The sequence below is a fragment of the Phyllobates terribilis genome, unplaced genomic scaffold, assembly GCF_046119375.1.
Source record: "Phyllobates terribilis strain yellow unplaced genomic scaffold, ASM4611937v1 Scaffold_9__5_contigs__length_417890890, whole genome shotgun sequence".
NCBI classification, from domain to species: domain Eukaryota; kingdom Metazoa; phylum Chordata; class Amphibia; order Anura; family Dendrobatidae; genus Phyllobates; species Phyllobates terribilis.
The window spans coordinates 380,978,521-381,003,855 of NW_027362769.1; the positions used below are offsets into that span (position 1 = coordinate 380,978,521).

Below are 25,335 nucleotides of genomic sequence, written 5' to 3' on the forward strand. Positions count from 1 at the left end.
GAAAAGCAGGAAGCAGGTCACAAACTCCATTTATGGAAAGATCTGGAAGATCTTCAAGCTGTGGTATGACTCTCATACACTAGATCCCTTTCAGCCGAATATATCTAAGATTCTGGACTTTTTGCAAAACTGTGTGTCTAAAGAATTAAGACCAATCACTCTTAAGGTCCAGATCTCGGCTTTAAGTTCCTATTTTGATACTGACTTGGCCCAAAACAGATGGATTAGGAGATTCATGACGGTAGCATCACGAATGAACCCGACAAGAGAAAGAAATGTTCCGCCTTGGGATCTCAATACGGTTCTTAAAGGTCTTACCATGCAACCTTTCGAGCCAATATCTGAATCTCAAATAGACAAGCTGTCATGGAAAGCAGCGTTGTTGGTAGCGCTGACTACAGCTAGGAGAGTGGGGGAGATTCAAGCACTTTGCATCAGAGCCTTACTTTCGTGTTTTGGAAGACAGAATCATCCTCCAGTTGGAGCCTTCATTTCTTCCCAAAGTCTCATCTGAATTTCATGTCTTAGCCTATAATCCTTCCATCCTTTTGTCAGAATCCATCAAATAGCAGGGAAGAGGAGTTCCACTTGCTGGATGTTAGAAGGACTATCATTTTCCACTTAAGGCTATGTGCCCACGATGCAGAAATTATCTGATTTTTTTCCTGAGCGTTTCTGCATCTCTCTGGCAGAAAAAACACATGCGGATTGTACGTGCGGATTGTACGTGCGGATTGTACACGCTTATTGTACGTGCGGATTGTACATGCGGATTGTACGTGCGTTTTTCCTGCCAGGGACATGCGGATGTGAAGCGTTCTTCACTTGCATTTCCGCATGCGGGTTGACAAGCGCTTTCCAAGCGATTTTAGCATCACTTGGAAAGTGCTTGACAACTTCACACTATATAAATCCATGCAACCGGCATATATAGTGTGACCGAAGGAATGGTAAAAAATAAATCTATGCTTACCTTCTGATGGCCCCCGGAGTCTTTATTCGATGCGTCCTGGCTTGCTGGCAGCTCGCGGTACACTGAAGGACCTGCCGACGCCAGCGGTCGCGTGACTCGTCACATGACTAAATGGCGTCAGCGCAGGTCCTTGAATACACCGATCTGCCGGGAAGCAGAGACAAAGACACCGGGGGCCATCAGAAGGTAAGTGTAATATTAACTTTTTATTTTATTCTTTTTTTTACAGGTTCTATGGTACCCGGGTCCGGAGGAGAGTCTCCTGTCCTCCAGACCCGGGTATCATCCGCACATTGAAACGCATGGATTCCGCATGTACAGATGCAGTGATGAGGATATCATGCGTTCCAATGCAAGTCAATGGTGGCGAAAACGCTGTGCTTCTGCAAAATAATTGGTAGTGCTGCATTTTTTTACGCTATGATAATCCGCAGTGGAAATTTCCGCAGCATGTGCACAGCACATGCGGATTATCATTGGGGAACATGGCAGACCTTCTACCAAGCGTTTTTTAAGAGTTTCTGCAGCGGAATTTCCTCTGCGGAAACGCTTAAAAAACGCATCGTGGGCACACAGCCAAAGTCAGACTGGGTCCTGGAGAAAGGATCAGAGCCTATTTGTACAATATGGAGGCCCCAACAATGGGAAGAAAATCTCCAAAAACACTCTGGCAAATTGGATTAAAAAAACGATTTGTGAGACATACAAAAATCAAGATTTGCTTCCTCCAGAATCCTTGAAAGCTCATTCCACCAGAGCTATGTCTGTCTCTTGGGCTGAAAAGGTTAGGTCATCCGTCCAGCAGATTTGCATCCGTCCATACCTCTGCTAAGCATTATAGATTGGATGTAATGTCAAACAGAGACCTAGCATTTGGAAGGAAAGTCCTTCAGGCGGTTGTCCCTCCCTAAAAGTCATTCTGTGGTATTGCTCCTGGTGGTGCTGTCGTGGAGGGGATTGGAGAAAATAGAATTAGTCTTACCGGTAATTCAGTTTCTAAGACCCTCCACCACAGCATGGGTAATTCCCGCCCTTTCTTGATTTATGAGAAATACTCCTTAGTGTTAATAAAATCTATTATTTTTAGCATTCATCTTGTGTGGTCCTTTGAAAACACTGGGGATAGTATAGGTGAGGGGCTATTTAACCTCTTGTGTTTCCTGTCCCTAATTAGGATGGGGAGGCAGCCTCCAGGTGGTGCTGTTGTGGAGGGTCTTAGAAACCGAATTATCGGTAAGACTAATTCAATTTCCTTTCAGTCCAGTCCCTTAGTTTTTCAGCCTGGCAGTAGTTGTCGTTTTCTGGCAGGACCTTAGGTTTGCAGCATAATGGGAGTTATACTCTTAAGAAGATCCCTAGTTTTGCAGCTCTAAAAAAAAATAAAAAAATAGTTGGACGTCATCGGAGCATTATTTTATCCTCCGGACAGATAAGATTAGTGAGTTTTATATATTTGTGGACAGTAACTTCTATTGTGACGTGTCACATATCAGACAGACCTGTTATGTAACGCTGAGGCCCAAACCAAAACACAAGATCCAACATCAAGAGCTCAGATCCTATCGGGGTGGAGCGAGACGCCCAAAGGATCACACACCGATCCTCTTATGTAACTGCGCTTTGGAAACGAACAGATAGGAAGAGCGTGTACTGTAAGAAATGCGTCCGACCTGACAGGTGTTATGTAACTGCAGGTCAGTATCTGCCTTCTGTGTGTATTCCAGAGGTAATACACCAGGGGGCGAGGGCCTCAGGTTATACACCGGAGGTTATCCACTAGAGCTCATACACTGGGGGGTGAGGGCCGGGGGTGATCCACCAGAGGCCATACACCAGGGAGCAAGGGCCGGGGGTGATCTGCTAGAGGACATACACAGGGGGGGCGAGGGCTGGAGGTTATACACCAGAGGTGATCCTCCAGAGGTCGAGGGCCGGGGGTGATCTGCAAGAGGTCATACACCAGGGGGCGAGTGCTGGAGGTTATACACCAGAGGTGATCCTCCAGAGGTCATACACAAGGGGGGCGAGGGCCGGAGGTTATACACCAGAGGTGATTCGCGAGAGCTCATACACCAGAGGTCGAGGGCCGGGGGTGATCCGCAAAAGGTCATACACCAGGGGGCGAGTGCCGGAGGTTATACACCAGAGGTGATCCGCCAGAGCTCATACACCAGGGGTTGAGGGACGGGTGTGATCCGCAAGAGGTCATACACCAGAGGGCGAGGGCTGGAGGTTATACACCAGAGGTGATCCGCGAGAGGTCATACACCAGAGGTCGAGGGCCGGGGGTGATCCGCAAGAGGTCATACACCAGGGGGCGAGTGCCGGAGGTTATACACCAGAGGTGATCCGCCAGAGCTCATACACCAGGGGTTGAGGGACGGGGGTGATCCACAAGAGGTCATACACCAGAGGGCGAGGGCCGGAGGTTATACACCAGAGGTGATCCGCCAGAGCTCATAAACCAGGGGGCGAGGGCCTTAGGTTATACACTGGAGATGATCCGCTAGAGCTCATACACCAGGGGGTGAGGGCTGGGGGTGATCCACCAGAGCTCATACACCAAGGGGCGAGGGCCAGAGGTTATACACTGGAGGTGATCCGCCAGAGCTCATACACCAGGGGGTGAGGGCCGGAGGTGATTCGCCAGGGGGCGAGGGCTGGAGGTTATACACCAGAGGTGATCTGCCAGAGGTTATACATCGGGGGAGGTGAGGGGCCAGAGGTCATACACCAGGGGGCGAGGGGCAGAGGTTATATACCAGAGGTGATCTGTCAGAGGTTATCCACTGAGGGGGCCGGAGGTGATCCAACAGAGGTTATACACCGGAGTGGCGAGAGTCCAGAGGTTATACACCGGAGGTGATCGGCCAGGCTTGGCAGTGTGAATTGTACCTTGGTTCACATGACGGCTCCTGGGCTCCAACACCCCCCCCCCCCCCATACAGCAGATGGCACCCTCCAGATTGAGTTGGCACTTGCCCTCTGTATGTGAGGTTCCTTCATGCAGAAAGCAAACAGTGCAGGTTATGACAGGGTGCAGTAATATGTCCGATAAGAGACCCATGAGATGTGTTGTGTCTGCAGAGCTCGGCATGGTGCAGGGCAGCGCTCCCGTAACCCCTTTAGTCTTAATAAAAGGCGGTGGTGTAAAAATTGCAAGCTTGGTAGAGAGAGCTGGTGTAGGATGCCCCCATAGATTGTCATCTTTTTCTTACACCACAACCCTGTTATGGTTTCCATTCCATTTAGTATTTTTGAAAATCTGGTTGACAACCTTTGTGAACACTTATTTGGCTGCCTGCATTGGTTGTTAAGTTGGAAGATGATCAAAACGACCCTGCAAAAAAAAATAAAAAGTTTTAGACCCAGTGTGCATGTCCATATTACCCACGCTTCTCAGGTCACATGAGGCCTAATGTTTTGTTTGCCGACTTTGCAGATCTGCAATGTACACAACCATTATGTGTGATCGGAAACTCGTGGCTCCCGATGTGCGGATGGGAAGAGTCATCACTCCCCTTACAGCGGTCATCACTCATATGGGGTCTAATAAGGCTACCAGTGTTCATTTTAGCAGAAAAGCTGAAATGTTTATTTTCTGTAACATTTAACCCTTTCCCAACGATCAGCTTCATGATCTTTAAGGATACTAAAAAAATGTAGACTTTTTTTTTATTTTTTTAAAGATATTAAAAAAATTGTAAATTTCCCTCCTTATTTTTTTTTTTTTGCCCCTGCGTCAGGAAAAGTCCAATCTATGAATTATTACATAAAATAAAAAACTCGTCCAGTAGCTGTAAAGAAAGAAAAAAAAAAATCAAATCGGCAGAATTGCCATTTTTGTGTCAATGGACCTTCCTCTCGCACCCCACCCTCACCCAAAAAATGCAATAAAAGCATTCAAAACATGTAGCCTAAAATAACATCAATAAAAATGTCAGCTCTCCTTAGTCAGCACAATCAATGTAAAAAGAAAAAAAGATTTTTTTCCTCTTTTTCACTCTACTTTTGTAACTTTTTTTTTTTTAAGTTTATATTGTAAAATATATGGTGTCATTCAAAACTACAACTCGTAATAATAATAGGGCACTAAGAGAAAGATGTGCTTTAGTTACATGCTGCTGTCAATCATGGGGTGACCTCTTTTTTTCCCTTACCTCAGTGATAAATCCTATTGGCTCCAGCGTAAAAGAGGAGGAGTTTAGGAGCAGTCACATGATCACATTCCTCATCTCAGCCGGCTTTATTAATCAAATTTTTTTCCGATTTTAGAGCGTAATTCTGGAGAAAAACTCCCCAAATAATAGTATCTTTGGTGTGCCTAAAATACAACCATAAAGGTCTGAACCCCTCTTCTTCCCAAGTAATGGACCCCAGAGTATACCTCGCACATGTACATCACAATTTTATGATACCCTTGTCTCTGCAGTTTCCCCTACACGGTAGTCGGGGTAGTCATGTCTTCCTAGTTCTGGCCAGAAACCTGGTCAGTAAAGGAGGTGTTAGAGCCCGCCTCCATGTCCATTTTCTTCATAGTCCTAAAGGTGGATTGGAACCAAAACCGATTTGATAGCTATGAACCACTGAGTGAGCAATCGAGTGCACTGTCCCATTTTGAACACATTTTTCATCATAAAGTCACTTTCAGGGATAAAGAGATGAACAGCCTTTGGACAAAAATCAGGAGCTCGTTGACCTCGGGAGGACGGAGATCTGGAAATGTGTTATGCGCTTTGCAGAGGGACCCAGCAAGACTGACACCAAACCAGCAAAGGCGCAGCCACAGACGCACTTGGCACAAGCTGCCCAGCTAGGCGAGCCCTTTAGGGCCGGGAATACTCTTCACCAAGCTCCCAGTAAATGGAAGGGGAACTTCCCAGGCCCACTATCGCCAGACAGCTGGCATCTGGTGACGCAGTCAGTGCCTAGTCAAGAACCAGGTTAGTACCTCTGGAAGAACCCCAGGAAGTGTAACCAGAAGAGAAAATGAGAAAACCCCTGAAAAGATAGCAACACTAATGCTAGCACCACTCACCACCAAGCACATAGGAACTGCAATAAACAGCACAGGACTGAGCAGGGAGCAGGATTAAACAGCCCGCCTAATGATCAGGCGTTGTATACCTGCCAATCATCCCCAGACAGCCCCTCCCTGCTAGTTTGAATAGCAGAATGGACAGCATCCCACTACTGCATAGTGCCAGACATAGCAGCGTCCCGCATTGCTTGGCAAGCGGAGAAATCTGCGAGAGACATGGCGTATCGCATTCCTCACACATCCTACAATACCAGAACATGATGCTCCATAAGATTGGGCCAGTCTCCGTGCACACTTCGTAGCTCCACCTCCAGAGTCAGCACAATGGCGGCGCCTGGGCCCGGGGTATCGTAGCACTGGACCTGCTCGTTCTAAGGTGGGAGCACAGAGCCACTATTCCTAACAAAATGGTCCTACAGTGAGATTTATGGAAGAAATCCCGGTTATATAAAGACTAGATGGCCTCTATGGTGGAAATTTAGAGAGAATCCTAGAGCTCTGGATCAACCCGAAATGTAATTTCTCTGGAACTCATGAGAAACGGATCTTTTACATCCTGGAAGAGCAGCACTTCCGTAGTAGAGGACATATCCGATACATCCTGGAAGAGAAGCACTTCTGCAGCTAAGAATCTATCCGATGCCTCCTGGAAGAGAAGCACTTCTATAGCAGAGGACATAGCCGATACATCCTGGAAGAGAAGCACTTCTATAGCCCAGGATATATCCGATACCTCCTGGACGAGAAGCACTTCAATAGCCAAGGACATATCCGATACATCCTGGAAGAGAAGCAGTTCTATAGCCCAGGACATATCCGATACCTCCTGGACGAGAAGCACTTCAATAGCCGAGGACATATCCGATACATCCTGGAAGAGAAGCCCTTCTATAGCCAAGGACATATCCGATACCTCCTGGAGGTGAAGCACTTCTATAGCCCAGGACATATCCGATACCTCCTGGAGGAGAAGCACTCCTATAACCCAGGACATATCAGATACATCCTGGAAGAGAAGCACTTCTATAGCCCAGGACCTATCCGATACCTCCTGGAAGAGAAGCACTTCTATAGCCCAGGACCTATCCGATACCTCCTGGAAGAGAAGCACTTCTATAGCCCAGGACCTATCCGATACCTCCTGGAAGAGAAGCACTTCTATAGCCCAGGACATATCAGATACCTCCTGGAAGAGAAGCGCTTCTATAGCCCAGGACATATCCGATACCTCCTGGAAGAGAAGCACTTCTATAGCCCAGGACATTTCCGATACATCCTGGAAGAGAAGCACTTCTATAGCCCAGGACATATCCGATACATCCTGGAAGAGAAGCACTTCTATAGCCGAGGACATTTCCGATACATCCTGGAAGAGAAGCACTTCTATAGCCCAGGACATATCCGATACCTCCTTGACGAGAAGCACTTCAATAGCCGAGGACATATCCGATACATCCTGGAAGAGAAGCCCTTCTATAGCCAAGGACATATCCGATACCTCCTGGAAGAGAATCACTTCTGTAGCCCAGGACATATCCGATACCTCCTGGAAGAGAAGCACTTCTATAGCCCAGGACATATCCGATACCTCCTGGAGGTGAAGCACTTCTATAGCCCAGGACATATCCGATACCTCCTGGAGGAGAAGCACTCCTATAACCCAGGACATATCAGATACATCCTGGAAGAGAAGCACTTCTATAGCCAAGGACATATCCGATACCTCCTGGAAGAGAAGCACTTTTGTAGCTAAGGACATATCCGATACCCCCTGGAAGAGAAGCACTTCTATAGCACAGGACCTATCCGATACCTCCTGGAAGAGAAGCACTTCTATAGCCCAGGACATATCCGATACCTCCTGGAAGAGAAGCACTTCTATAGCCGAGGACATTTCCGATACATCCTGGAAGAGAAGCACTTCTATAGCCCAGGACATTTCCGATACCTCCTGGAAGAGAAGCACTTCTATAGCCCAGGACATATCCGATACATCCTGGAAGAGAAGCACTTCTATAGCCCAGGACATATCCGATACCTCCTGGAAGAGAAGCACTTCTATAGCCAAGGACATATCCGATACCTCCTGGAAGAGAAGCACTACTATAGCCAAGGACATATCCGATACCTCCTGGAAGAGAAGCACTTCTATAGCCCAGGACATATCCGATACATTCCTGGAAGAGAAGCACTTCTATAGCCCAGGACATATCTGATACCTCCTGGAAGAGAAGCACTTCTATAGCCCAGGACATATCCGATACATCCTGGAAGAGAAGCACTTCTATAGCCCAGGACATATCCGATACATCCTGGAAGAGAAGCACTTCTATAGCCCAGGACATATCTGATACCTCCTGGAAGAGAAGCACTTCTATAGCCAAGGACATATCCGATACCTCCTGGAAGAGAAGCACTTCTATAGCCCAGGACATATCCGATACATTCCGGAAGAGAAGCACTTCTATAGCCCAGGACATATCCGATACATCCTGGAAGAGAAGCACTTCTATAGCCCAGGACATATCCGATACCTCCTGGAAGAGAAGCACTTCTATAGCCCAGGACATATCCGATATATCCTGGAAGAGAAGCACTTCTATAGCCCAGGACATATCCGATACCTCCTGGAAGAGAAGCACTTCTATAGCCCAGGACATATCCGATACCTCCTGGAAGAGAAGCACTACTATAGCCAAGGACATATCCGATACCTCCTGGAAGAGAAGCACTTCTATAGCCCAGGACATATCCGATACCTCCTGGAAGAGAAGCACTTCTATAGCCCAGGACATATCTGATACCTCCTGGAAGAGAAGCACTTCTATAGCCAAGGACATATCCGATACCTCCTGGAAGAGAAGCACTCCTATAGCCCAGGACATATCCGATACCTCCTGGAAGAGAAGCACTTCTATAGCCCAGGACATATCCGATACCTCCTGGAAGAGAAGCGCTTCTATAGCCCAGGACATATCCGATACCTCCTGGAAGAGAAGCGCTTCTATAGCCCAGGACATATCCGATACCTCCTGGAAGAGAAGCACTTCTATAGCCCAGGACATATCCGATACATTCCGGAAGAGAAGCACTTCTATAGCCCAGGACATATCCGATACTTCCTGGAAGAGAAGCACTTCTATAGCCCAGGACATATCCGATACTTCCTGGAAGAGAAGCACTTCTATAGCCCAGGACATATCCGATACATCCTGGAAGAGAAGCACTTCTATAGCCCAGGACATATCCGATACATCCTGGAAGAGAAGCACTTCTATAGCCCAGGACATATCCGATACATCCTGGAAGAGAAGCACTTCTATAGCCCAGGACATATCCGATACCTCCTGGAAGAGAAGCACTTCTATAGCCCAGGACATATCCGATACCGCCTGGAAGAGAAGCACTTCTATAGCCCAGGACATATCCGATACATTCCGGAAGATAAGAACTTCCGTAGCCAACAGCATATATTTGATACATCCTGGAATAGCTCCGATTTGTTGTTTTCTCTACAACCTGTGCCCGGGTAAATGTTAGATTGTACTTGCTGGAAAAGGCCTGTAACATAGAATTCTGGCTGCTCGTGGGAGGGTAAGGGCAGGGCTTTCACTCCTCAGGGATGGGGCATACCGGTCCTAACGCTTAATTTTTATCTGCTGTAAGGGGCCACCTCGTGGCTGCCTACCAGGTATGTCACCTTTTTAATATTCGACACAAATTCCTGCCCGGTTTCCGTTATGCTTTCCGTTAGCTGGGGGTAGTAGTCCGTGTTTGGGGGGTGGGGTGTTTCTCATCGCCTGTTGCTGTCTGTTCTCTGACAAGTGTCTCTGATTATTTCTCCAGCTTCACAGAAGTGATTTCCAGCCAGCCGCACTCGTGGTTTCTGAAGAGGCCAGAATTCTATTATCTTGGAGTGGCGCTGGTGGCGTCCGGCAGCGCGCTCGTTATCACCAGCTTCCTGGCGCTGGGATTTGTTGGAACCTATCTCGGTAATTTTTCTCCTTTTCTGAAACCCTCTTTTGTGTATGACCGTAGACTTGTAGCTGGTATTGACGGCTGCCCGTCTGAGGAAACCCCCTGTGGTGTTAATGCAGACGTATATCGCTGCCCGCTCCAGACATCACATTCTGTAAACTGTGGATTAGGGGGAGAGGGGGCTCTGATGTAGGAAACAAAGGAATAATTTTCAGCAATTCTGGTTCTTGCAAAATACTCAATTCTCATACTCCGTTATTCTCACTTTGTGCATTAGCTATGCCCGTCGATTCAATGTTAGTATAAACGTTTGCAGTGGAAAAAGTGGACTATAAAAATCTCTGGCCGTTTTGAGTTTACAGCTCCTATTCAAACTTATGTGTTTCCATGAATACAGGCTTTTAACAAACCGTTTGAACTTCTTAGCTACATACATTTAATTAGGGGTTATTCCAGCAAAAATCACTGTTACTCGGTCCGTGTTCGTCATTCTCCGGCAATCCCATAGTTGGTGAATAGTGCAGAAGTTCAGCATGCGTCCGCTCCCCCATGCTCCATTCCAGACGGGACTGCAGAGGTCTGTTCTCAGGGGTCCCATAGCCCCGATTTCGATATATATCAGATATTCTGGGGACAGTTGCTTAGTGTCATTCATGGGTGAACTGTAAGAAGTATCTGATACATCCTGACAGAGAAGCACTTCTGCAGCCGAGACAATATCCAATGTATCCTGGTAGAGAAGCCCTTCTGCAGCCGAGAACGTATCCAATGTATCCTGGTAGAGAAGCACTTCTGCAGACGAGAACGTATCCGATACATCCTGGAAGAGAAGCACTTCTGCAGCCGAGAACTTATCCGATACATCCTGGTAGAGAAGCCCTTCTGCAGCCAAGAACGTATCCAATGTATCCTGGTAGAGAAGCACTTCTGCAGCTGAGAACTTATCCGATACATCCTGGTAGAGAAGCACTTCTGCAGCCGAGAACGTATCCGATACATCCTGGAAGAGAAGCACTTCTGCAGCCGAGAACGTATCCGATACATCCTGGTAGAGAAGCACTTCTGCAGCTGAGAACTTATCCGATACATCCTGGAAGAGAAGCACTTCTGCAGCCGAGAACGTATCCAATACATCCTGGAAGAGAAGCACTTCTACAGCTGAGAACTTATCCGATACATCCTGGTAGAGAAGCACTTCTGCAGCTGAGAACGTATCCGATACATCCTGGTAGAGAATCACTTCTGGAGCTGAGAACGTATCCGATACATCCTGGAAGAGAAGCACTTCTGCAGCTGAGAACGTATCCGATACATCCTGGTAGAGAAGCACTTCTGCAGCTGAGAACGTATCCGATACATCCTGGTAGAGAAGCACTTCTGCAGCCGAGAACTTATCCGATACATCCTGGAAGAGACGCTCTTCTGCAGCCGAGAAATTATCCGATACATCCTGGAAGAGAAGCATTTCTGGAGCCGAGAACGTATCCGATACATCCTGGAAGAGAAGCATTTCTGGAGCCGAGAACGTATCCGATGCATCCTGGTAGAGAAGCATTTCTGGAGCCGAGAACGTATCCGATACATCCTGGAAGAGAAGCATTTCTGGAGCCGAGAACGTATCCGATGCATCCTGGTAGAGAAGCACTTCTGCAGCCGAGAACTTATCCGATACATCCTGGTAGAGAAGCACTTCTGCAGCCGAGAACTTATCCGATACATCCTGGTAGAGAAGCACTTCTGCAGCCGAGAACTTATCCGATACATCCTGGTAGAGAAGCACTTCTGCAGCCGAGAACGTATCCAATACATCCTGGTAGAGAAGCACTTCTGCAGCTGAGAACGTATCCGATACATCCTGGAACAGAACTTCTGTAGCTAAGATCAGTAAAGAAAAATCTATAAAGCCTAAATTTTTGCATAATTTAGCATAACAACTGTTATAACATATTAAAAAAAAATGAATAAAATGTATCTTTTCTGAATAATTATTGATGCCTTACAGACATATAGTGGATTTCAAGGGGATAATAATATAGTGTTATGGATTTCCCTGGTGTACAGATTTTTAAATACTTCAACCTGGGAGCAGCCGGAAAATATTTACTCAAAATATAGGAAGAAAAAAAAAATGCAGACTGGTTCACTTATTTTTTCCCTTCCTAGCAGCTTGTTGCTTCGACTCCATTCCAGCTGAATGTGATTCGCACGGTCGGGTTATGAGACGGCACATTTCACAGTAATCATGTCGTGTCCTGTACATTATCCCCAGATGAGTGGCCCCTCGGCCTCCTGCAGAAGGGTCGCGCACCCTGACAGCTTCTCCTAAACAGACGCCCGTTATATATACAGTCCAGGGCTCGTCTCCTCTGCAGCCCTGCGTCATCGGCCGGGTGCGAGCTGCACAGCGCACAATGACCTTCCTCAGCCAGCCGAAGCTGGAGATTTATTTTTTTCCCCTCCTGTTTCTCACCATTCATGTCTGTGAATACAGGTCGTATTTGTATAACACGGGAAATTAAAAAAAAAACAACCCTAAAAACATTACCTTACTATGACATTATTCCCTCGCTTACATAGCAATGACGAATATTTATCATTGTTGGGGGGGAGATCAGTTTATTGAAAAACTCTATGAAAGGCATAATAAAAACACAAAAGAGCAAGATAGTGTAAAAAAAATCAAAACGCTAGTCCTTTTTTTCCTGATCTTCCTGGTTCAGAAATGCATTGCATAGTCTTTGGCATTTGGGGTCTGTGGATAGCTGCACCATCCTTATAGGCCTTGGGCCACATTTTAACTATGCGAAGAACAAAGAAATTCACCAATAGCTACTAAAGCTAAGCAAAAATATTCACGCCGCCATGGGCCAGTGTCCATTCCTGTCTTCCTTGCCAGCCAGACAAGAGCAATCTTCTTTGCTGTATCTTGAGCGCCTCTTGTGCTTACGAGGTCCTGAGACACAATGACGTCACTAAACACATTGTCAGAGGAGTAGACTACCCTGGTCCGGCAGCCACAAAGGTCCAGAACAGATATCTGATCAGGGCAACGTGAACCTTCAATTCTTCTGGCTAAAGTAGAGGTGATAAATATTCAGAAGGGTGCATTATTGTCGGGTGAAATGGTAAGAAGCCAATGTCAAGCATGCTCACAACTGCCCCATATTCCTCTTTGGGGGTGGTACAGGGGCAACCGAGCATGTGCATTACTTCCCCATTTTCATCTATGGATAGTACAGGGACAACCGAGCATGTGCATTACTGCCCCATATTCATCTATGGGTGGTACAAGGGCAACCGAGCATGTGCATCACTGCCCCATATTCCTCCATGGGTGGTTCAAGGACAACCGAGCATGTGCATTACTGCCCCATACTCCATGGGTGGTACAAGGACAACCAAGCATGTGCATCACTGCCCCATATTCCTCCATGGGTGGTACAAGGACAACCGAGCATGTGCATTACTGCCCCATACTCCATGGGTGGTACAAGGACAACAAAGCATGTGCATCACTGCCCCATATTCCTCCATGGGTGGTACAAGGACAACCGAGCATGTGCATTACTGCCCCATACTCCATGGGTGGTACAAGGACAACAAAGCATGTGCATCACTGCCCCATATTCCTCCATGGGTGGTACAAGGACAACCGAGCATGTGCATTACTGCCCCATACTCCATGGGTGGTACAAGGACAACCGAGCATGTGCATTACTGCCCCATACTCCATGGGTGGTACAAGGACAACCGAGCATGTGCATCACTGCCCCATATTCCTCCATGGGTGGTACAAGGACAACCGAGCATGTGCATTACTGCCCCATACTCCATGGGTGGTACAAGGACAACTGAGCATGTGCATTACTGTTTCCTTACCCCCCTAGAACCATGAAGGGTTGGTGATTATGCTTAACAAACGCTCCATACAATTCACTGAGTGTAACCTTCCTTGTAGGGCAAGGATACCCCCTTTTAAAGGGACTCTGTCAGCACAGTACGACTGATGAAACTAAGTCCTGTGACTCGGTGCTTCATGGTGTGGCCAGTCATTTATATATACTTTCCCACCTGCTTGTTTTCCCTCTATCACAATCACCCCCTTATTTGATTGACAGCTCTGGCTTCATTAAGGCAGAGATGGAGGGAAACCAGCAGGTGGGAAGGTGTATAGAAATGGTTGGGAGAACTGCGTGGGAGGGATAAGCGGGGGCGTTGCCCATAGCCACCAATCAAGTGTCTCCTTATCAGACTGCTGAGAAATCAAAGCCACAATCTGATTGGATAAAATGAAACAATGGGCAGCATCCCTGCTTACCCATTGCAGTAACTTTCCCTTACTTTTCGGTCTTTCCCTTGTGATTTTTCTTTTATTTTTCGTCTTTTTTTGAATTTTTCGGTATATTTTGTTATTATGTAACAGGATGTGGCGGTGTATTTGACTTTGCGGTTTACATTCCTTGGTAAATGATGTAACACCAGGCTGTTGATAGCCTGAAGGCGCAGAGCATAACCAGAATCTCTAAGAAGTAGGAAGTAATAGTCTGCAACAACATAGCTCACCTCTGTCCCCATGCCTGAGCCAATGGTGGTCCGCCCATGCCCCTGTATTATGGGCGAAGTCTAATTTTCCTAGGATGAAAGTCATCAAAAAAATGAATTCAGTTCCTTGGAATCTGCGCTGAGCGGTGGAGCGAAGCTGGTCTGTGATGAGGAGCGAACGCAGAACATCCGCTCATACACAGAGGTCATAGGAAATGAAGTATAGGAGCAGTGACGCTGTGCAGGACCGGCGGACTCGATTGGATCAGTCATCAAAATTATAGATCACAGGAAGATATTTGCTTGATGTGGAAAAATATACAATGTAGCAAAAATATGTATCCACCGGCCGATCTGGACATCGGTGATACCAAGCAGTCCCTCCGCCGTGTCTCTAAATATACCAGAGTGCAGTAATGTATACGGCTCTGTCCGGATCAACAGCAGATTTTTATCTTTTCTTAAAGGAAGATTGCAAGGAAATGTTCTGCAAACATAGTTACATAGTTACATAGTTTATAAGGCCGAAAAAAGACAAGCGTCCATCCAGTTCAGCCTATTTCTTGTGCACTGCAGCTATTCCGCGGCGTTGATCCAGGGGAAGGCAACAAAAACCCATGCGGTATAGGCCAATTTACATCATTGAGGAAAAATTCACTTCCCGACACCAATCTGGCAGTCAGATTAAATCCCTGGATTAATTAACTATCACTAAGCATAAGATGTAATTTTATTGTTCTCAAGAAAGGCGTCCAGGCCTCTCTTGAACTCATTAAGTGAGTTGGACATCACCACTTCCTCTCCCAGAGAGTTCCAGAGTCTCACGGCTCTGACCGTAAAGAATCCCCTTCTATGCTGGTGCAGGAACCTCCTTTCCTCCAGACGCATAGTGTGCCCCCTCGTCTTTGTCACCATCCTTGGTATAAACAGGTCATGGGAGAGATCTCTGTACTGCCCCCTGATGTATTTATACATGTTTATGAGGTCTCCCCTAAGCCTTCTCTTTTCCAACGTAAATAGGCCTAATTTTGACAACCTCTCTGGGTATTCTAGGCCCTCCATTCCCTTTATTACCTTAGTCGCCCTCCTTTGTACCCTCTCTAGCTCCAATATGTCTTTCCTGAGCACCGGAGCCCAGAACTGTGCACAATATTCTAAGTGCGGCCTTACCAGCGCTTTATACAGAGGAAGAACAATGTTCTCATCATATGCCCCTATTCCTCTTCTGATGCATGCCATGACTCTATTTGCCTTCGCAGCTGCTGCCTGACACTGGGCACTCCAATTTAATTTGCTATTAACCAAGACGCCCAGGTCCTTCTCCATGTCAGATTTCCCCAACGGTTTCCCATTTAATATGTATGGGTGACTGCTGTTTTTCTTTCCCATGTGCATGACCTTACATTTATCGGCATTGAACCCCATTTGCCATTTTTTGGCCCAACTCCCCAATTTATCTAAATCTTCCTGTAGCTGTGCCCTGTCCTCATCTGTATTAACTACTTTACAAAGTTTAGTATCATCTGCAAATATTGCTATTTTACTATGCAACCCTTCCACTAGATCATTAATAAATATATTAAATAACATAGGGCCCAAGACAAAACGGAAAACCAGACTACACCTCCAGCCATCAACTTGCCCTAGTTAGACCATGGACGTATCTGATACATCCCTGGCCACGGAAGTGATATCCAATACTTCCTCGGCTACAAAAGTGCTTCTCTATCAGGACTTATCGGATATGAGCTCTGCTACAGACGTGCTTCTCTACCGGAATGTATCGGATGTTTCTTCAGCTACAAAAGTGCTTCTCTACCAGGATGTATCAGATACGTTCTCAGCTGTAGAAGTTTTTCTCCCATCAGGATATATCGGATATGATCTCTGCTATGGAAGTCATTCTCTGCTGGGACTTATCAGGTACGTTCTCAGCTGCAGAAGTGCTTCTCTACTAGGATGTATTGGATACGTCCTCGGCTACGGAACTGATTCTCTATCTACCAAGATGTATCAGATACGTTCTCAGCTGCGGAAGTGCTTCTCTATCAGGATATGTCGGATATGATCTCTGCTACGGAAGTGCTTGTCTCCCAGGGTGTATCAGATATGTTCTCGACTACGGAAGTACTTCTCTACTATTATGTCCCGGATCCCCTATTGGCTGCAGAAGTGCTTCTCTATCAGAATGTATCAGATATGATCTTTGCTATGGAAGTTCTTCTCTTCCAGGATGTATAATATATGTGCTCGGCTACGGAAGTCATTCTCTACTGGGACATATCAGATACCTCCTCGGCTATTGAAGTGCTTCTCTCCCAGGATGTATCAGGTACGTTCTCAGCTACAGAAGTGCTTCTCTACTAGTATCTCCCGGATCCGCTCTCGGCTCCAGAAGTGCTTCTCCACCAGGATGCATCAGATATGTTCTCCGCTACGGAAGTGCTTCTCCACCAGGATGCACCGGATACGTCTTCAGCTACGGAAGGGATTCTTAACCAGGGCATATCGGATACATCCTCTGCTACAGAAGTGCTGCTTTTAAAGGATGTATCAGATATGTCCTTGACTATGGAGGTGCTTCTTTACCAGGACGTAGAAGATAGAGGAACAGGGCTTATGGGGCAAGACCTTTCCATATGCCCTAAATATACATCATAAAGGGCACATCTCACCCGATGGAGCCGCAGAGGACTTCTTGTGCTGCCATACCGGCTTCTGCACGTGGCTTTTAATGTATTACATTTTGACCATTGACCACGACAATTACATTGTATCATCTAGTAGTAGTGACAACCATACGGAGCCTTTTTATACATATCTGGTTGTCACATTACCACCTCTAGTATCACACTTTACGCAGTTCTGCCAAAGCAGATGCAGAAGTGGCAGTGCCCCCGACGCCGGGCCGCTGGCTGGCAGGGCCCCCGACGCCGGGCCGCTGGCTGGCAGGGCCCTGTGGTATAAACACTCGGTTCTCCATTTTTTCCCTGCCCGTGTGCTGTGTGTTTGCTTTTTCGTTGACAGCCTAAGAGTTGGTTTAATCCGGAGTGCAATAATAGCCGCCAGGGGCCGACTTCTGATCCTGTATCCGGCATGTACCGGGCCAGTCCGGCTCGGATCCTTGTATCGTTATATGTAATTACCTTGTTTTTCTTTGTAATGAGCTGACCTCATACAGCCGGGCAGCACGTGACAGGCAGCGTATATCCAATATAGGTATATAGTGATCGGAAATGTATCGTGGCATGATAGGCAGTTGGGGGGGGGGGGGCAAGTAGAGCTTATTTGAAGGGGTTTTCTAGGTGTATGACATTGATGATCTCTATACATCATCAATATCAGATCAATAGAGATCCAGCACGTGGCACCTCCACCGGTCAGCTGTTTTCAGTGAACGGAGCTGGAACTGTAGAGTGGCTGCTCCTATGTGGGAGCTGAACTGCAGTACCTGAGAGTGGCCACTACACAGTGAACGGAGCTGTGGTTGCACCGCTCTGCCTGCTGTACACACCCGGCCTCCACAGGACCTGGAAACAGCTGGTTAGTGGGGGTGCAGGAGGCGGGACCCCCACAGATCTGTTATTGGTGACTTATCCTAAGGATAGCTTGGATTAAGTCCTGAAATTAGTAAATTTTTGCATTTTCCTAATCTAGTTTAAGTCTGAAAGATGCCCCATTGTTCTGATTACCCAGTATAACAACTGATGTATATACAGAGAAGGGGGCAGGCTGATTACCCAGTATAACAACTGATGTATATACAGAGAAGGGGGCTGGCTGATTACCCAGTATAACAACTGATGTATATACAGAGAAGGGAACTGGCTAATTACCCAGTATAACAACTGATATATATATATACACACACACACACACAGAGAAGGGGGCTGGCTGATTACCCAGTATAACAACTGATATATATGTATATACAGAGAAGGGGTCAGGCTGATTACCCAGTATAACAGCTGATGTATATACAGAGAAGGGGGCTGGCTGATTACCCAGTATAACAACTGATGTATATACAGAGAAGGGAACTGGCTAATTACCCAGTATAACAACTGATATATATATATACACACACACACACACACACACAGAGAAGGGGGCTGGCTGATTACCCAGTATAACAACTGATATATATGTATATACAGAGAAGGGGTCAGGCTGATTACCCAGTATAACAGCTGATGTATATACAGAGAAGGGGGCTGGCTGATTACCCAGTATAACAACTGATGTATATACAGAGAAGGGGGCTGGCTGATTACCCAGTATAACAACTGATGTATATACAGAGAAGGGGGCTGGCTGATTACCCAGTATAACAACTGATGTATATACAGAGAAGGGGGCTGGCTGATTACCCAGTATAACAACTGATATATATACAGAGAAGGGGGGTGGCTGATTACCCAGTATAACAACATATATATATATATATACAGAGAAGGGGGGTGGCTGATTACCCAGTATAACAACATATATATATATATATATACAGAGAAGGGGGGTGGCTGATTACCCAGTATAACAACATATATATATACAGAGAAGGGGGCTGGCTGATTACCCAGTATAACAACTGATGTATATACAGAGAAGGGGGCAGACTTAGCTATTGAAATGAGTGGTCCGGCACAGCTTCAATCATATGGTTATGGTGTCTTGGGGAAACTCTTTCCTGTGTTTTGACACAAGTTGGAAGAGGACTTGCCTAGACCTGAGCGCCTATCGGTTACATAACTTTTACCAAAACTTTTTTTTTTTTTTTTGTACAACTGGCAAGCCCTTTTAAGGGATTTTTCACTTTGGACAATGCACTTTTAATGGTGTCCTTTTGTGATGGGATGCTTTGTAATCAGCCTAATGCTGGTGATCCCAACGATCAGCTGCGATCTATGGCTGCAAGTATTCAGTTTCCCTGCAGCACCATCACAGGCGATAATTGGTATTACACCATCCCCATTAAAATTAATAGATCTGTGTAATCGTACTGGGGTCCTCCACTCTTCTAAACCCCTATAACAGAGGACCCTAATCAGATAACTAACCGCTTTATTGAGACCTTCTCAGTACGGTAAAGACAATATGGCTGCTGCTGCAATAATCCTCCAGCTTTCAGTGTATTGCGGTCAGTAGGACACCAATGGATGATCAACATTCTCTTCTTCACCCAACAGCTTCTCCTGGAACAGATTTGTTTTATAAGAAACGTCATAGAAAAGGACGAAATGTTCTCAGGAGACGAGTTCCTACTAATCGATACGACGCATTTCTTGTAAGGTGACAATGGCAGATGTGGGTGACTCGTCCCCATTTATATAAACGCTCAGCGTTATGCGTCGGCCCCTTATATAAGGAAGCTGAATCATTGTTTGTAAAAACTGAAAAAAAGAAACATTTAAGAAAATAATGAAAGTTCTGCAATGTAGGTCAATGTGGCGTGACGCCTTGAGAATAAGGTCACTGTGCCACCCAGCGCCGCCGCATCCTGCTCATTGTCCTGTGTTATTCTCCCCACGTTCTCATCAAAATAATAATATTCTCTGTAAATATCAGAAAAGACTGATCAGCATCTCCAAACCGAGCAAGACAAGTGTGAACAGCTGCAAGCTGAGACGACCAAGTCCATAAAGTACCTTCATATTTTACCTGTTTTCTATAGCAGCAATGCAGATACAATTTCACATATTCAGTGCTCACATGCTATAGCATTTCAGAGTGCAGCTGCTTTATCTTAGCTTTAATAAGTTCTCTGTAACGGAGCCGCCACCTGCGCTGCGCGACCGCGATCACCTCCTACTCCTCATCCTGGGCATCTTTTAGGCTTCATTGTCTGTCTCTGCGTGCGCTGCCCTCACACATTAAGAAACTGGTGAAAACATATAACTCAGACCCCTATATATCACCCCATACTACAGCAGAGCAGCGGCCAGGAAAAATCCCTCCCACTCAGGACTTGGGGTCCATTTTTCATTAGCATAGGGGTGCTGGGTTTTTATCTAGTGTATGTACGTTATATCTAATGCATTCACCTTGAGTTACACCCTGTATTATACTCCAGAGCTGCACTCACTATACTGCTGGTGCAGTCACTGTGTACATACATTACTTATCCTGTACTGATCCTGAGTTACACCCTGTATTATACCCCAGAGCTGCACTCACTATTCTGCTGGTGCAGTCACTGTGTACATACATTACTCCTCCAGCAGCAGGATGAAGCAGAGCCGGTGTGCTTTCTGTCACAAGGTGAAGTAAATGGGAAGTTGGTAGAAAGGGGCCTCATCCTCTTATCCTCGGCATCAGTGCAGATCGTGTATGTACCCAGAGCATGATGCGTTTTACGTTGCGCACATGACTGAGGACAGTCGCTGCTGCAGATCATATACACTGGTCAAAAAAATAAAGGGAACACTGAAATAACACCTCCTATATCTGAATGAATGAAATATTCTCATTGAATACTTTGTTCTGTACAAAGTTGAATGTGCTGACAACAAAATCACACAAAAATCATCAATGGAAATCACATTTATTAACCTGGATTTGGAGTCACCCCCAAAAGTAAAGTGGAAAAACACACTACAGGCTGATCCAACTCTGATGTAATGTCCTTAAAACAAGTCAAAATGAGGCTCAGTATTGTGTGTGGCCTCCACGTGCCTGTATGACCTCCCTACAACGCCTGGGCATGCTCCTGATGAGGCTGAGTATTGTGTGTGGCCACCATGTGCCTGTATGACCTCCCTACAACGCCTGGGCATGCTCCTGATGAGGCTGAGTATTGTGTGTGGCCTCCACGTGCCTGTATGACCTCCCTACAACGCCTGGGCATGCTCCTGATGAGGCTGAGTATTGTGTGTGGCCTCCACGTGCCTGTATGACCTCCCTACAAAGCCTGGGCATGCTCCTGATGAGGCTGAGTATTGTGTGTGGCCTCCACGTGCCTGTATGACCTCCCTACAACTCCTGGGCATGCTCCTGATGAGGCTAAGTATTGTGTGTGGCCTCCACGTGCCTGTATGACCTCCCTACAATGCCTGGGCATGCTCCTGATGAGGCTCAGTATTGTGTGTGGCCTCCACGTGCCTGTATGACCTCCCTACAACGCCTGGGCATGCTCCTGATGAGGCTGAGTATTGTGTGTGGCCTCCACATGCCTGTATGACCTCCCTACAACTCCTGGGCATGTTCCTGATGAGGCTGAGTATAGTGTGTGGCCTCCACGTGCCTGTATGACCTCCCTACAACACCTGGGCATGCTCCTGATGAGGCTGAGTATTGTGTGTGGCCTCCACGTGCCTGTATGACCTCCCTACAACACCTGGGCATGCTCCTGATGAGGCTCAGTATTGTGTGTGGCCTCCACGTGCCTGTATGACCTCCCTACAACACCTGGGCATGCTCCTGATGAGGCTGAGTATTGTGTGTGGCCTCCACGTGCCTGTATGACCTCCCTACAATGCCTGGGCATGCTCCTGATGAGGCTCAGTATTGTGTGTGGCCCCCACGTGCCTCTATGACCTCCCTACAACGCCTGGGCATGCTCCTGATGAGGCTGAGTATTGTGTGTGGCCTCCACGTGCCTGTATGACCTCCCTACAATGCCTGGGCATGCTCCTGATGAGGCTGAGTATTGTGTGTGGCCTCCACGTGCCTGTATGACCTCCCTACAACGCCTGGGCATGCTCCTGATGAGGCTCAGTATTGTGTGTGGCCCCCACGTGCCTCTATGACCTCCCTACAACGCCTGGGCATGCTCCTGATGAGGCTGAGTATTGTGTGTGGCCTCCACGTGCCTGTATGACCTCCCTACAATGCCTGGGCATGCTCCTGATGAGGCTGAGTATTGTGTGTGGCCTCCACGTGCCTGTATGACCTCCCTACAACGCCTGGGCATGCTCCTGATGAGGCTGAGTATTGTGTGTGGCCTCCATGTGCCTGTATGACCTCCCTACAACGCCTGGGCATGCTCCTGATGAGGCTGAGTATTGTGTGTGGCCTCCACGTGCCTGTATGACCTCCCTACGACGCCTGGGCATGCTCCTGATGAGGCTCAGTATTGTGTGTGGCCTCCACGTGCCTGTATGACCTCCCTACAACGCCTGGGCATGCTCCTGATGAGGCTGAGTATTGTGTGTGGCCTCCACGTGCCTGTATGACCTCCCTACAACGCCTGGGCATGCTCCTGATGAGGCGGAGTATTGTGTGTGGCCTCCACGTGCCTGTATGACCTCCCTACAACGCCTGGGCATGCTCCTGATGAGGCTGAGTATTGTGTGTGGCCTCCACGTGCCTGTATGACCTCCCTACAACGCCTGGGCATGCTCCTGATGAGGCTCAGTATTGTGTGTGGCCTCCACGTGCCTGTATGACCTCCCTACAAAGCCTGGGCATGCTCCTGATGAGGCTGAGTATTGTGTGTGGCCTCCACGTGCCTGTATGACCTCCCTACAATGCCTGGGCATGCTCCTGATGAGGCTGAGTATTGTGTGTGGCCTTCACGTGCCTGTATGACCTCCCTACAATGCCTGGGCATGCTCCTGATGAGGCTGAGTATTGTGTGTGGCCTCCACGTCCCTGTATGACCTCCCTACAACGCCTGGGCATGCTCCTGATGAGGCTGAGTATTGTGTGTGGCCTCCACGTGCCTGTTTGACCTCCCTACAACGCCTGGGCATGCTCCTGATGAGGCTGAGTATTGTGTGTGGCCTCCACGTGCCTGTATGACCTCCCTACAACGCCTGGGCATGCTCCTGATGAGGCTGAGTATTGTGTGTGGCCTCCACGTGCCTGTATGACCTCCCTACAACGCCTGGGCATGCTCCTGATGAGGTTGCGGATGGTCTCCTGTGAGATCTCCTCCCAGACCTGGACTAAAGCATCCGCCAACTCCTGGACAGTCTGTGGTGCAACGTGACATTGGTGGATGGAGCGAGACATGATGTCCCAGATGTGCTCAATCGGATTCAGGTCTGGGGAACGGGCGGCCAGTCCATAGCTTCAATGCCTTCATCTTGCAGGAACTGCTGACACACTCCAGCCACATGAGGTCTGGCATTGTCCTGCATTAGGAGGAACCCAGGGCCAACCGCACCAGCATATGGTCTCACAAGGGGTCTGAGGATCTCATCTCGGTACCTAATGGCAGTCAGGCTACCTCTGGCGAGCACATAGAGGGCTGTGCGGCCATCCAAAGAAATGCCACCCCACACCATTACTGATCCACTGCCAAACTGGTCATGCTGAAGGATATTGCAGGCAGCAGATCGCTCTCCACGGCGTCTCCAGACTCTGTCACGTCTGTCACAGGTGCTCAGTGTGAACCTGCTTTCATCTGTGAAGAGCACAGGGCGCCAGTGGCGACTTTGCCAATCCTGGTGTTCTGTGGCAAATGCCAAGCATCCTGCACGGTGTTGGGCTGTGAGCACAACCCCCATCTGTGGACGTCGGGCCCTCATACCACCCTCATGGAGTTGGTTTCTAACCGTTTGTGCAGACACATGCACATTTGTGGCCTGCTGGAGGTCATTTTGCAGGGCTTTGGCAGTGCTCCTCCTGTTCCTCCTTGCACAAAGGCGGAGGTAGCGGTCCTGCTGCTGGGTTGTTGCCCTCCTACGGCCCCCTCCATGTCTCCTGGTGTACTGGCCTGTCTCCTGGTAGCGCCTCCAGCCTCTGGACACTACGCTGACAGACACAGCAAACCTTCTTGCCACAGTTCGCATTGATGTGCCATCCTGGATGAGCTGCACTACCTGAGCAACTTCTGTGGGTTGTAGAGTCCATCTCATGCTACCACGAGTGTGAAAGCACAACCAACATTCAAAAGTGACCAAAACATCAGCCAGAAAGCATTGGTACTGAGATGTGGTCTGTGGTCCCCACCTGCAGAACCACTCCTTTATTGAGGGTGTCTTGATAATTGCCAGTAATTTCCATCTATTGTCTGTTCCATTTGCACAACAGCATGTGAAATTGATTGTCAATCAGTGTTGCTTCCTAAGTGGACAGTTTCATTTCACAGAAGTTTGACGTACTTGGAGTTATATTCTGTTGTTTAAGTGTTCCCTTTATTTTTTTGAGCAGTGTACAATTCATCGTACAGGTCACATCTCTACAGCGCCGATAGTGCAGTGACACCATAATGTCTGTCACATCGCAGCCTTTCTACCTGCTCCTTAACCCCTTCATGGCGGTCAAACTATTTCTTATTTTTTCCCTTTCATATATATATATATATATATAATATATATTTTACTTTTTTTCCTTCCTCTTTTCCATAAGACCTAATTTCACGCTTCCCCCCCGTCCACATATCTGTATGAGGGCTTATTGTTTTTTTTTTGCAGGATAAGTTGTATTTTTTTATGACACCATTCACTTTACTATGTCCTGAAAAAGCTGGAGAACAAAAAAAAAAATGCGATGAAATGGGGAAAAAAAATAAAATCCGATTCCTCCATATCTTTTGTGTTTTTTTTTTTTTCACGGCGTTCATTGTGAAAGCTGAAGAGGTATCATTACGACAATATCAAACTTTATTTAGAAATTCGATTTTTTTTTTTTTTTTTTAGGGTTTTAAACGCCTTTTTTATTCTTTTTATTTTTCCCAGTGTAATACATCTTTTCCCCTGCGGAGGAGCTGCAGGGACGCTGCACATCTCCAGACGACAGCTATGGATCCCGTCAGTAACGGAAGGAGATGTGATGATAATTTTATTTTATGGGGGACCCTTCAAATATTTTTAATCTTTTTTTTTTTTTTTGCAGGACTTGCCCCGGTCATTTATTA

At 47.1% G+C, this 25,335-nt stretch overlaps 1 protein-coding gene across 2 annotated transcripts in view; it reads left to right on the top strand.

Moving 5' to 3' along the window:
• The window catches only part of PEMT (phosphatidylethanolamine N-methyltransferase), a 99,630-nt gene that overhangs the window by 53,591 nt on the left and 20,704 nt on the right, over positions 1 to 25,335 (top strand). For both annotated transcript variants that reach the window (XM_073648495.1, XM_073648494.1), the window contains exon 4: positions 9,861 to 10,006. In XM_073648495.1, coding sequence (XP_073504596.1) covers positions 9,861 to 10,006 — 146 coding nt within the window. The remainder of the gene's footprint in view (positions 1 to 9,860; positions 10,007 to 25,335) is intronic.